At 36.0% G+C, this 13,488-nt stretch overlaps 1 protein-coding gene across 1 annotated transcript; it reads right to left on the reverse strand.

Annotated features, from left to right (window-relative positions):
- Window positions 1–69: 69 nt before the first annotated feature.
- yju2 (YJU2 splicing factor homolog) lies at window positions 70–6,738 on the reverse strand. The gene is made up of 8 exons (XM_053486216.1): window positions 6,609–6,738; window positions 5,667–5,767; window positions 5,402–5,546; window positions 5,165–5,299; window positions 4,819–5,000; window positions 4,556–4,706; window positions 2,216–2,378; window positions 70–302 (listed from the first exon to the last, which is right to left on the reverse strand). The coding sequence occupies exons 1-8, from the start codon at window positions 6,630–6,632 to the stop codon at window positions 193–195; spliced, it is 1,011 nt and encodes a 336-aa protein (XP_053342191.1). The 5' UTR covers window positions 6,633–6,738; the 3' UTR covers window positions 70–192.
- Between the last annotated feature and the right edge of the window lie 6,750 nt (window positions 6,739–13,488).

The following is a 13,488-nucleotide window of genomic DNA, read 5'->3' on the forward strand; positions in this document are numbered from 1 at the left end:
GGGATTCAAACACTAAAGCGTCTGCTCAATTTTATTCAATATGTTAATGATAAAAACAAAACCAACATATAAAACAACCAAAACATTTTATTTTTCTAAATTATCATGTACAAATACATCAACACTCGGTGAGTGCGTTTCTTGAGACTGTCCCTGAATATAATCAACATGGTTTCCATCGTCATGACAAGACTAGTCCGAGTTGCTCTCGTCGCTGTCCGAGTACGCCCCCAGCAGGCTAAGAGAGGAACCATTCTGAACTGTAGGTGTTTGGCTGCTGTTTGCAGTGGCAGGATTAGCATCTGAATTGTGCAGAAAGGGAAAGAAAAAGAAAGAAAAAGAAAAAAAAAAAAAAAAGTGGGTTAGTGTCATGAATTAAGTCATTTTAAAATGCTTACAACGGTGCAATGTAGAGTAAGGTAATTAGAGCAGTGGTTTCCAAAGGGTGGACTTTGGACCATTATTGTTAGCTGTTACCTGTATTTGTAATATAGCCCTGTAAAATGTGTTTAATTCAAACCTAAGAAACTTAAAAAGTGTTAATTTAGGTCCAATGCCTTCCGTCAGTAGATAGTTCAGAAATAAAAATGCTCTATCGTTACAATGCATAGCCAGAATATCAATGAACAAATTTTAAAAATTAGCTTAATATATGAACAAAAGCCCTAGTTTTATATATGTATATACACCCATAACATTAAACCATTAAAAGTTCCCCTTGTGCCATCCCAACACTTTTGGTTGTATAATATGTTATCTGGCATGGTTTGAGCTTTTCCATGGATGCTCAGTTGGATTGAGATCCGGGGAATTTGGAGGACAGATCAATAACCTTGAACTCTTTGGCTGCTAAGCTCCATACATGGCAAGCTGTGGTGCTCTGCGTATTCTGATACCTTTCTATAATGACCAGCATTGACCTTTTCCCAGCAATTTGTGCTGCATTGGCTTGTGTGTGTGACTGGACCGGACGAGCTGGTTCCCGCACGCATGTGTGAGCCTTTGGTGCCCATGATCCTGTCACCAGATTATTGGTGTATAGTTGTTGATCAAATGTCATTTACATCACTTGTCAGTAGTCATAACGTTATAGCGGATCAGTGAATATCTTAAACCTTTCTGCCTCAATATACTAGCCAGTGGGCCTGGCAGACCACTCACACCAACAGTGGACACAATCTCACCAAATATAAACTGTCTCCATTTTGGCAGATAATTTAAAGCTAAATAAGTGTATGACTCTTCTGCCACTGTTCCATATTACAATTTAAACAAAAATGGTTCAACACCAATAATATATTTTAAGCATTATTCTCTCTTTTTATACATTGTATGTTCTGTCCAAATGTTTGTGGACACCTGACTATTAAACCCATATAAAACTCAAGTTTGGAAGCACAACAATATTTATCATCTTTGTATACTATAAAATTTAGGTTCAGGAGCATGATAATACCCTGTGTGCATAAACCAAAGTTCATGAAAGCATGATTTGCACACAAGTAGGAAAACTCAATTGGCTCTTGTAGCTGGACAAACAAATCTCTTTAAAAAGGGGGGGGGGGGGGGGGGGGGGGGGGCTTTCCATTAGATCTATGACGTGGAAGTTATTAAAACTGCCTAGAACTAATCAAATCTAGAATAGCATTTAACAAGCACAAGTGGGTGTGATAGTCAGGTGTCTTCATACTTTTGGCCATACATGCATTGGTATTAAAACAGCACATTTTCTCAATATCAAACAGCAGATAAAAAAAATGGCTGTTAGGGCATCCTGATTTTTTAAAACAAAAACAATATTAATTAGACATCAAAAGACGTTAAGTTTATGTGTAACTACACTTTTACCTACACTACGCAAAGTTTCCTCACAGGTTTGTTGTAGAAGTCTTTTTTTTTTTATTCCATGGTCAGTTCTGTTTTGTCACACAGATCCACGCTGCTTGAGTTTTATAGAGAAGATCGATTCATAAGTAGTGGTACTAGTGAACATTAACTAGTAGCGGACAGTACACAGCAATATAAAATAAAATGTAAAAAAAAAAAAATAATAAAAAATCGCAGATGGCATCGTTCTCCCGGACAGATTTTTTTTTAAAAAGGGTCGGCAAATATACTCTTCCAACTAATTATACTCTATGTGTGGGAAACACTGCTATAGTTTATCCAAAGAATTAACAAAAACAATTATAAAAAAAGGTTTCTAAGACTCTACCTGTACCAGTCTGAGTTTCAGATGCGGCCTGCTGTGCGGTCACTGTTGCTGCAGGCTTCTTTCTCACTACTAGTGACCCTAGTGCACTTCTTCCTCCCAACCCGCCCACGCTCTTTTCCCAGCTCTCCACTTTCTGCCGCTTTACTCCAGATGAAGTAGCACCCTGTGGACACAGATCAGACGTACAGTGGCATGAGTCAGTAAGAGAGACATTAAATTGGGACTTAATGATATATTTTACACTCAGATGAATACACTATGGTACTGAAGTGAAAGGTTAGGGCAGCTGAGGCCAGTAATTATAGTAATTGTAATAATTTATAGTATGATGTACTGTATATGGAATAAAATTATAATAATAAACCAGATATGGTGTTATGGTAAAATAATCAACAACAGGGTATTGCCTAAAATTTAACAACAGGACATCCAGAAGTGTTCCTGTGAGCACTTACTTTATAGCAGTTATAAGTAGCCATTCCTACAACAGACTTTTTTTTTGAGAGAAACAAATGTTTCCAAATTGCCTATAATGTGAGAACAATCCGATCCCTTAAGTACAAAGACTATGGAAATCACATTTGGGGAAAATAAATTAAAAAAATGAAATATCACATTTTTGCTTTGCAGCCTGAAATGAAGAGAGACAGTTTTTCTTTTATCCAGCTGTATTTACTCAGTAAAACATTTAACATCCAAGTTAAAGACGATCAATCACTGATTTGAAAAAAGATCACCCCCCTCCTAAAATGACTTCAACTCAATCAGGTTAAGCAAATCACCTCCTAAATGGAACACAAAGCTTTGCACATCCACACTTTGCAATATTTGCCCACTTCTTTTTGCGGACCTGCTCAAGTTAAGTTAAATTTAAAAGTGACCATTTGCAGGCCTTTAAGTCATTCCACGGATCTTCTGTGAGATTAAAGTCTGACTATAGGCTATGTAAAGACATTCACTTATTTCTCCTTCAAACACTGTGTAGCCAATTTTGCTGTGTGCTTTGAGTTGCTTGTTGGAATCATGTTGGAAGGTAAATCTTCTTCCCATTGACAACTTTCTGGGAGAGGGCAGCAGACTTTCTTTAAGAATTTGATGGTAACACATCCGTTTACCTTCTATCCTGATAAGTGGTTCAGTTCCTGCTGCAGAGACACATTGCCATAATAGAATATTACTACCTCAATGCTTTACTGTAGGAATGGTGTTATTTGAATGGTGATCTGTATTGAATTTCTGACAGACGTATGGTTTGGCCAAAAAATTAAATCTGTGTCTCTATCATAAATTCTTGCAACTGCTTTAGAGTTGCTGTAGGCGTCTTAGTAGCCTCTCTGACTAGTTTCTTCTTGTTTTTTTTTTTTATTCAGTCTGCTGTGACATCCTGATCCAGAAAGGTTCTGTGATGTCCCAAAAACCTTACACTTCTTAATAATGTAATTATAATGTAATATCTTATGACTTTACTGTGTTTCTAGGCAGTGATAAAACCTTTAAAAAAAAAAATCGTATCCACTACCTGACTTGTGCCTGTGCACATTTTTATTCTGGAAATCTATTGACAGCAATGCCACCCATAGTTGATTGGTTCAGTTGCATTACCAATGCAGCTTTTCATGGTGAGCTAATCAAAATGGACACAGCTAATCACAGTTGAATGTCAAGTGGCTGTGTGTGCCCTTCAGTGATTGTTTTTTCCCCCTAACATGTTGCTGTTATATCTTTTACTTTAGCGTTAAAAGTAAAACTATTAAATACAAATGGATAAAACAAAAACTATCCATCTCCATTTCAGGCTGCAAAACAATAAAATGTGGTTATTTTATAAGGGTTTGGGGGGAGGGGGGGGGTGAATGTTTTCTATACCAACTGTAACTGCCATAGAAATGACTGATATATCTCCAGAGTGGGGAGTATCCGTCACCCAATGGGCCGGATAGCAAAATTCCAAAAATACCAAAATCAACATTCTTGAGCTCTTTTTCTACTAACCCCCATACATAGCAACCTGTGATGCACTGAGTGTTCTGATACTTTTTTATCTTGGGATCAGAGGAGACAGGTTAGCCTTTTGTCGCCACAAGTGCACATGATCCCGCCACTAGCTTACTGGTATACAACTGATAATTAATGTTCACACCCACATGTCACATTGTCCTGTCGGTGGCCACTGCACCTGTATGGCAGGTTTGCGATATACTATTACAAGTAGATTGTCTTATAATTTCTTTAGATTTCAATAATGCCTATTATATATAAAAAACAGTGTCATTTCTGCAGTTCTGCATGTTCAAGAGTGCAGTATCCAAAGTGGATTTTTTTTTGTCAGTGTAATTGTACCTTTGCATTCATTTCTTTGTCTGTCGTCAGAATGTCTGTGGGGTTTTCCGCTGCGTGCCTTTTCGGTTGCTTTTTTCCTTTTTCTTCCTCCTGATCAGATTCAGAGTCGGAGTCGCTCAGCCTTTTTACCAAGGCCCTCTCCAGTATTTCTCTAAAGAAGGAAAACAGAGAATAATCATTCATGGTTAACATCCTGACAGTAAATATATCTAAAACCAGTATATCAACAGAGTTTATCTATTTTGTGCATCAGATCAACATACTTGGTTTCTCTCTCATCCTCCTCCTGCTCCATCACCTTCTGTCTTTTCTCCAGCTCCCTGTACTGCTGCAGCATGGACTCGAAGTCCACCTGAGCCTGCCGCTGATTCAGCTCCTTCAGCTCCTGTAGGTTCTCCAACACTTCCATCTCAAGCTTTGAGTCTCGGGTCCGATTCTCCAAAACCTAGGGGATGTAAAACCTTGTTTAAGTGATAAGTCTTAAAGTTTTATATGGTATTGTTGTCAGAAGTGTCATTCATATCCATTACAACATGATCTTGGTCCGTGTGCACCAAATTCTAACCAAAATGCTTAAGACATACGACCAGGTGCCTTATTCAACATTACCTTCATAGGGTTGTTTAACTCCTCCTCCTCTCTCTCTCTCTGGATTTTTTTTTCTTCTTCTTCAATCAGCTTTTCGGCTTGAAAGTTCCGCGTTGCTCCATGTTCCATGGCGTAATCGGTGTTTTCAGGGTCGGTCTGTTTGAGAAGAGAAACATGAATGAAAATTAATATTGCATAATCTGTTGCGTGGCCAGAAAGTGTTTATCAATCTAATTATATATTAGCCGGACAAATTACCTTGAACGTGATTTCTGCCAGACATCTTGTGCATTTTATATAAAAGCGGAAGATAGGAAGCCCGAGATACAGCTCATTCTGTACTGTCTCTTTGCGTGCGTTAAACTTCTTCCCTTTGTATATGTACTCGCCACATGTCTTACACCTGAAGAAAATGGACATTATAAACATCTGTACACTTACAGCAACAACATTAAGAAATAATAGTGTTAGTGCTGTATATTAATAGACAGGTTGAAATGCATTTTGTGTACAAAACACCTACCTCATGTTAAATGGGGCCATCAGTCGTACCACATACTGACGATCTTTAGGTAGTTTCAGTTTAGGGATTTTGGACGGATCGAAATCCGGAGGGTAGTATTTCTAAAAAAAATAAATAAATACACAAAATGTTAGCGATAATGTTATTGCAGTACAGCTTTCTATTTATCTAACTATGACTAGACAGGTAATATGAACTAATATAAAGTGTGTGCCCAGAGATGTATTGGCATAGACTTTCCCATACAGTGGGTAATTTGATAATATGTGTACTTTGGAAACATCAATTAGACTAAGCTGCATGTCTTGTGGGAGGAAGCCTGAGTACCCAGAGGGGAAACACGAAGAACAAGGACAGCATGCAGACTCCATGAAGGATTCAAATGGACCTCAACCCTGGATGAATGTTGCCACAATGTGTACCACTATACCACTGGCCTGCCATGACCCATTTAAATTCTTTAAATAAATAATTTAAGGAGGGGGGGGGTCAAGGTCAAAATGATTATTTATAGAAGGTGGGAGTTCCACTTAAGATCAATTAAACAGGAGTTTTAGATCCAGTTTGACACACTAGATCCATAAGATTAAGCTTTGATATTATTCTAACGTCCGCTAGGGGCGCTAAACTAAAGTGGTTCACTGCACTAGCCATGAACGCTGTAACGCTCTAACTTTCTTTCTGAAATATCGCAAATAAAACACGAACAAACAACTTAACAATAGACTAAACGATTAATCAATATTTTATTATAAATGTATTTTATTAATTTCTGGTGGAGTTTTACTTTGCTTTCCGGCTACATGTCTACGGTAGCTAATTGGCTAACTAGCTAGCCAACTTAATGTTTAGCTAGAACGTAAAATAATATCGAGTTAAAGCTTCTTCTAGGTTTAGCAGACAAAGTGGCGCTTTATGGCAAAATATAATTTTGAAACTTACGTTTAAGACTTTTCTTTCCGACATGTCTTGCTCTGATCAATAAACAGTCCTCAGAAACACAAACACAAGTAATAATAAAGCTTCCGACTCAAAGCTTGTGTCAACCGGAAGAGGCGGATCCAAATGAAGCGTCGCTTCGAGACATGCGTCGGTTCCATAGCTGTCACGTGACCACGCCAAACGACGACACGCGCTTACCGGAATCACGTGACTGATTCGTGCGGGGCTTCAATTTGCTCAGATAAAGGCTCGTGCACATGGATTTTTCACTGTTGTGAATTATTATATTGGGGTTGAATATATATATATTATAAATTAGGAGTAAGGAATGACGCAATGAACTTTGCGTTATTTCTTATTTTTTAAATAGGCCTATATGAAGAAAAAGCACACAACAAACTTTTGTTTTACATTAAATGACCGCAATATACAATATCTCAGAAACTCTAGTGTTTTAAGTGTGTATAGATAATAAAAAAAACATTTTCCTTCTTGAATTAATCTTCATTATGTGTTTTAATAATTATTTGAATTCAAATATTCAGTTCAAAGATTCCAAACAGTGCCTTGTTAAATTCATGTTCATGTTGTTAATTTAAAAAAAATACATAAATAAAGAATGAAAGAAAGAAAGAAAGTTAGGGATGCCCCATTTGGGGACTTGTTGTTGGTCTTTCAGGTGCTCTGACACTTTACTCCAGACCAAGTGGCAACATGTGGGGAAAGAGCACACGAACACAATGACATGATGTCAGTAAGAGAGACATTGAATTGAAGCTCAGCGTTACACTTTACATTCAGATGAATACACTATGCTACTGAAGTGAAATGTAAGGGCAGCTGAGGCCAGTAATCCATAATATAATGCATCAAGTATAAAACATAACGAGACATGCCATTATGGAAAAATGATCAACAAAAGGGCAGTTTGATATGGCCTTAAATTTAATTACAGAACATCCTGAAGTGTTCTTTTACAGAAGCTATAAGTAGCCATTTCCACAATAGACTCATTTTCTTCTCATTAAAAGGAACAAATTTAAGATTACTTATTGACGGGTAAAAAGCACCGATGCTAGACACTCCTTCCATAAATACACAATATGCCTAATATTTTGTAGGTTCTCCTTGTGCCACCAAAACACCTGTGACCCGCCAAATTGTGGCTTTCAAAATTAAAAGATTTTTAAAATCTGCTGTTGGGCAAATCGAAATGGAAAAATGTCTTTGGGATTTTTTTTTTAAACAAGTAGATCTAGGCCACTTTACTTTTCAGAGGGCTATTTTACTAACATTATCATTGGTACTACAATAGCATTAGGCAGTCAAATTCTCGCCCGGCCTCTGTACCTTTGCATTAGTTTTTCCATCTGCGGGATGCCTTTTCGACTGCTCTTATCCATTTTCTTTCTCCTGATCAAAGTCTCTCAGCTTTTTCTTGAAAGCTACCTCCAGTAGCTCACTAATGGGAAAATCATCGAAGAACAATTATTGGTTAACATACTGACAGTAAATATCTCTAGAACCAGTATATCATCAATGTTTGTCTATATTAGGGGTCGGCAACCTTAAACACTGAAAGAGGCAGTTGGAACTTTTTTCCACATAAAAGAAAACACAAAACCCTTTTGACATCTAAAATTAAAATAACACTGAATATATCGTCTTTCTTTTCACTTTTATGCTATGTATTAAAAACTAGTGTTTTGCATTTATGTAATCAATGAACTGCTACAGAGAAAACTGAATCTTATTTTCAAATAAAATACTTAATGTCTATTTGTCCTCCTCGGTTTATTAATCTTGTTCATGATTTATTAATCCTGATTTATTAATTAAAGTATTGGAGTGGCCATCAAAAAGCCCTGATCTCAATCCCATAGGAAATTTGAGGGCAGCCCTGAAAAGGCCAGTGAGCAAGAAACGTTTGGCCCAAGTGAAATAGTTTTGGGGCAATTCTACAAATACTAAGGAAGTGTATATACATTTTTGACTGATGAAAGTAATAAAAAAAAAAAAAAATCCATAAAAATTCTCCCTCGCTCGATTTAACAAATCCAAAAAATATGGTAATATTTATTGATCTAAAACAGAGAAAGTTTACTCTGATTTAATGTTTGACAGTAAAGAAAAAAGTTTTTTTTCTGTTTTTCTGTTTTTTCTTCTGAAGTGTATGTAAATATTTGGTTTCAACTGTATAACAAGTATAATTGAGCTAACTTTTAAGACCTTTCTCCCTGACAAGTCTACTGCGTTCAGCTTCGACGAGGCATGTCACGTGATCAACGCCTACAGAGGAATACCCTCTAATTTCATTTCACCGAAATCACGTGACTGATTCGTTCAGCAAATGGCTTAAATTAAAGATCGTTCACACGGATTTCTCACTGTTGAATTATTATCATTGAATTAGGGATTTTCTTTTTGTGTGTGTTATAAATCAATGATAAATTCAACATGACTTGGAGCTACATGTCCATATTAATCCATATTAATTGTCCACTAGATGTCAGTACAATCAAAGCTTGATGAAATAAACCCTTTGGTGAAACTATTGGCTTGAAAGCCTCGATGCGTAAACAAGAATTCACATAACCATCACTACTATGGTAGTGTGATATAATATCTTCGAGATTCTGAAGTTTCTTGTCTCTTTTTTTTTTACTCAGCTGCAAATTGTGAGGCATTAGTAATGACTACACTCTGCTCATTACTGCCATCTGTAGGCGGTGAAAGGAATAACAAGAATGGGTTGCGCTTCATAAAAGTCAGAAGAGGGGGCAATTGCATCACTTAATATGTGTTCCTATATACCTACTGTACACTCAACGGTCAAAAGTTTGCAATCACGACATGCCAATCACGCCCCCATCTGCCCTTTAATGTGTTATTCCAAAATCAATGGTATTAATATGGACTTACCTATTGGGCGTGATGTTCAGTGCAGTGGTATAACTACCGTGCATGGTTCAAAACCTCTTTGTGCACTTGTATTATATGGTAATGTTAACTTTATTTTTTGTTTAAATGTTTGAAATGATCAGAAACAAAATAGAATATGGTTACAGGAAACTGGCTGGATAATGTGGGCTGTACCAAAGTACCAATAATAATAATAATAATAATAATAATAATAATATCTGGAGGAAAGATGGAGATATCTGTGTATAAATCCTCTACATTATCTTTGTGCCACAGTGTGTCAGCGCGCAGCTCCACATCCGCGCGCCTCCCCCCCACCACACACACACACACACACACCTGCTTCTGTGGAATAACATCTTCGGCAAAACTATGCATCTCCTCCGAGCTGCCACAGACGTGTGCCTGTGCACTTTAAAGCCCGGGTAACGACAGAAAAGTTCATGCGTTAAAATGCGCAGTTTATTTGACTCCGTCCTTCTGAAACCTCAGTGTGGATTTCGTGTTTTTTCCCCCCGGCTGGGATCAAAACATTATAAATCATTCATCATCCTCCATATATGAATATGGTTTGGGCTCTGGAGTGTCGAAGCTGTAAGACTGGGACTTGAGGATGGCTGTGATGGTCAGTGTTTACACGTGAGTTCAACTTCAATTCATTTGTTTTATCCAAACCAAGTTCAGGGTCTGAATACATGACAGTCCAGGATGTCGAATTGTGTCTGGCAAGGATTGTCTGTAATGATTGTGAATTATAATGTAATAGAACAGAGTTTAAAATCAGTCAAGTGTATGTGTAAGTTGTTTTATAATGAACGTGAAACTTTTTTCCTTCTTTATTGGATTGAACCCACATGGAGGGAAACTTCACAGAACAGACATTATTATTATTATTATTATTATTATTATTATTAATATTATTAATAATAATAATAATAAAAATAAGTCCAGACAGTAATAATAATAATAATAATAATAATAACAAGTCCAGACATTATTATTAATAATAATAATAATAACAATAATAATAACAAGTCCAGACATTATTAATAATAATAATAATAATAATAATAATAATAATAAGTCCAGACATTAATAATAATAATAATAAGTTTAGACATTAATAACAATAATAATAATAATAATACTTATAATAATAATAAAAATAATAATAATAATAATAATAATAAAAATAATAATAATAATAATAATGAGTATCTAAAAAGCAAAGACTTTGGAGCCCTGGAAGTCTTTTATAGGAGAAACAAAAAACAATCCTTGGCGACCAGTTTGCACTTTGTGCCCTCAGTTTATAAACCGTACCTACGAGTTCTTAGACTGTTCCCACAGTTTAATAATCTGCTCACTCAGATTTTGTAATCCGTACCCACGAATTCATAATCAGTCCCCCCCCCACCCCCAATCCCACCCCCCCCAATCCCACGGGTTTGACTCCTTTTAGAAGAACAGGAACCTCTCAGGTACGTGTTAATGAATCTTATTGGGTATGGTTTTATTATAAATTATTGAGTGTAATACATCAAACTGTCTTAACTGCATGCTAACAGTGATTCTCTAGCTATCTATCGTAGCATGGTTGAGGTAGAATACTACAATTTTATATATATGATCATTTGATAATCTGCATATTATTATTATTATTATTATTATTTAATAAACCTGGCAGTGTGTATTATGACCGACTTTTGACTAAATATTTTCTTCCTCTTTTGTAAGTCTTTTGAATAAAATCTTATTCTACATTTAACAATAACAATACTAGTATAGTAGTAGTAGTAATATTATTATTGTTGTTGTTGTTGTTGTTGTTGTTACTGTGGTTGTTGGAAACCCGTCTCCACAGATTGCTTTTTTTTTTTTTCTACAGGTGACTTCCAGGGCTCCGTAAGAGACAAATAAAGTTGGTCAAAATAACTAAATAAAATAGTTATTAATAGATTTTTGTCAGTGATCAATTGTTTGTTTAAATAAAAGTCAATAGTGAATATGAAATTCAGGCATCTGGTTTATAGTTTCATAGCAAAACCATAGTGCAGCTATTGCACAACTTATATGCTTCATGGAGTCAAGGATAGCACAGATGAAGATAAAGTCAAACAGATTAAGGGAAGTGGGGCAAACTTCACACACGGCATTCACAAAACCAAAGAGGGATCAGTAACTAATGCACCAAAATCCCCTAACTAAGCAAGCACTGATTTTCCCAAAATAGAGGGATTTGGAGATTTTAAAATGTTTAACAGTCAATAGCAATGAAGCAACAATAACGAACACTTACAGACACAATACAGTTATTTCCTCAATATATGATGTATACCTGCTGATTTCTTTGATAGAAATGTATTGATCTGCTTGTTTAAAGATACCTGTATTTCACAAAGATTTATAAACTTTAAACCAAGTATATTATTATTTACAATTCTAATGTAGAATATTTGGAATTCTGAGGATCGTTACAAGCAGTTAAGTCTTATCCACTTGTTTTTGTGCATTAAAAATCTCCTTGTTCGTAAATTGTAATGCAGAGACGGCTGCTGTTTTTAATCTCTTAACCATGGCTCTCATCTGTCCTACATTTTGAGAGACATTTGGACAGGTTGTTTTGGTGTTGATTTCCAGGTGAAGGCTTTCACAATTTCCATTCCTTCCATTACCTTTCTGTGTTAATTGCACTCACGTCTAGAGTCTCGAGACATTCACGTCTAGTTAACAAAAGTAAAAAATAAATTTTTTTCCATAATGTCAGATTCAACCCTGATGTGCCCACTGCCCGCTGAAACAACCAGGTTTATATAATAGCATCAAGAATTTACCCATAGAGAAAGTAAGTTGGAATCTGATGGAGTACTAGTAAGAGAAAGGTGAGTGAGCTGAGCTACAGAAAGGTCGGTGTAATTCTTTTCAGGCTTGATAATGACGTAGCTCTTACTCATACTTTTCCGTCTCTGCCAAGTTGGACATAATGCACTAATGCAATATATAAGGCATTTTCAGTAAAAGGTGGAAAAATGCTTCCAGGAACATCCGTATGGTAGGAATCACTGCCACATGTCTGAGAGAAAAGTTTAAATTAATTATTCTTAGGATCAATTAAGTAAATTAACCATTTCCTATTTCCTATAAAGAACTCATTCAAGTGAAGTGAGGAGTATTTTCACACTGGGTTAGGTATAAATATGAAAAGGTTTTTATAGCTACAGTAACACTATCCTCCCTATATTTTAGTGTAATAACAACACTATAAGCCCAAAGCATTTAGCATTATAACTTTGAAATACTACAACTACATATAGTTGAAATAGTTACATACTACAACGTTCTTCCATGCTTGGTGGGTTTCCTCCAGGTACTCGGGTTTCCTCCCATAGTCCAAAGACATGCAGATTGGCCAATTGGTGTTCTCAAATTGTAAGAAAGTGTGTGTGTGCCCTGCGATGGAATGGCACCCCAAACACATACTTATTAAGTGGGAATAAAAAATACTTGGCTTCTAAGTTGCTGCTTGCAACAATAATTTTTTTATCTCATGTTTGTTCTTAGTTGAGCTGAAAATTGGTTTCCATTTTTTTTTTAGCAGATATTTTTTTTTTTTTAATGGACCATTTGACTGGGCGACTGTGGATGAGATAGATGTATGACTACAGATATTATGATGACATCATGGAATGAGGACCATGAAAGATGTAGTCTGTATTTCTTTTGGAGCCGGAAAAGTAGTTTCTGTCTACAGTTTTAGATATCATTATAGTTCTCTAATTACGGCATTGTTGTTTGTGAATTAGTATTTGTTAAATGATGCTTGACAAACCATTTAAACCATTTTTTTCCCAATTTAAAGAGTCTAAAAGTAATTAAAGCAGTATTTAGTATATGTTCCTTCTTTCTGACACATATACTCAGATGGGAGTAATTTCCACAAACCTATCAGGATGAAAAG

Source organism: Clarias gariepinus, chromosome 25, assembly GCF_024256425.1.
Source record: "Clarias gariepinus isolate MV-2021 ecotype Netherlands chromosome 25, CGAR_prim_01v2, whole genome shotgun sequence".
Taxonomy (NCBI): domain Eukaryota; kingdom Metazoa; phylum Chordata; class Actinopteri; order Siluriformes; family Clariidae; genus Clarias; species Clarias gariepinus.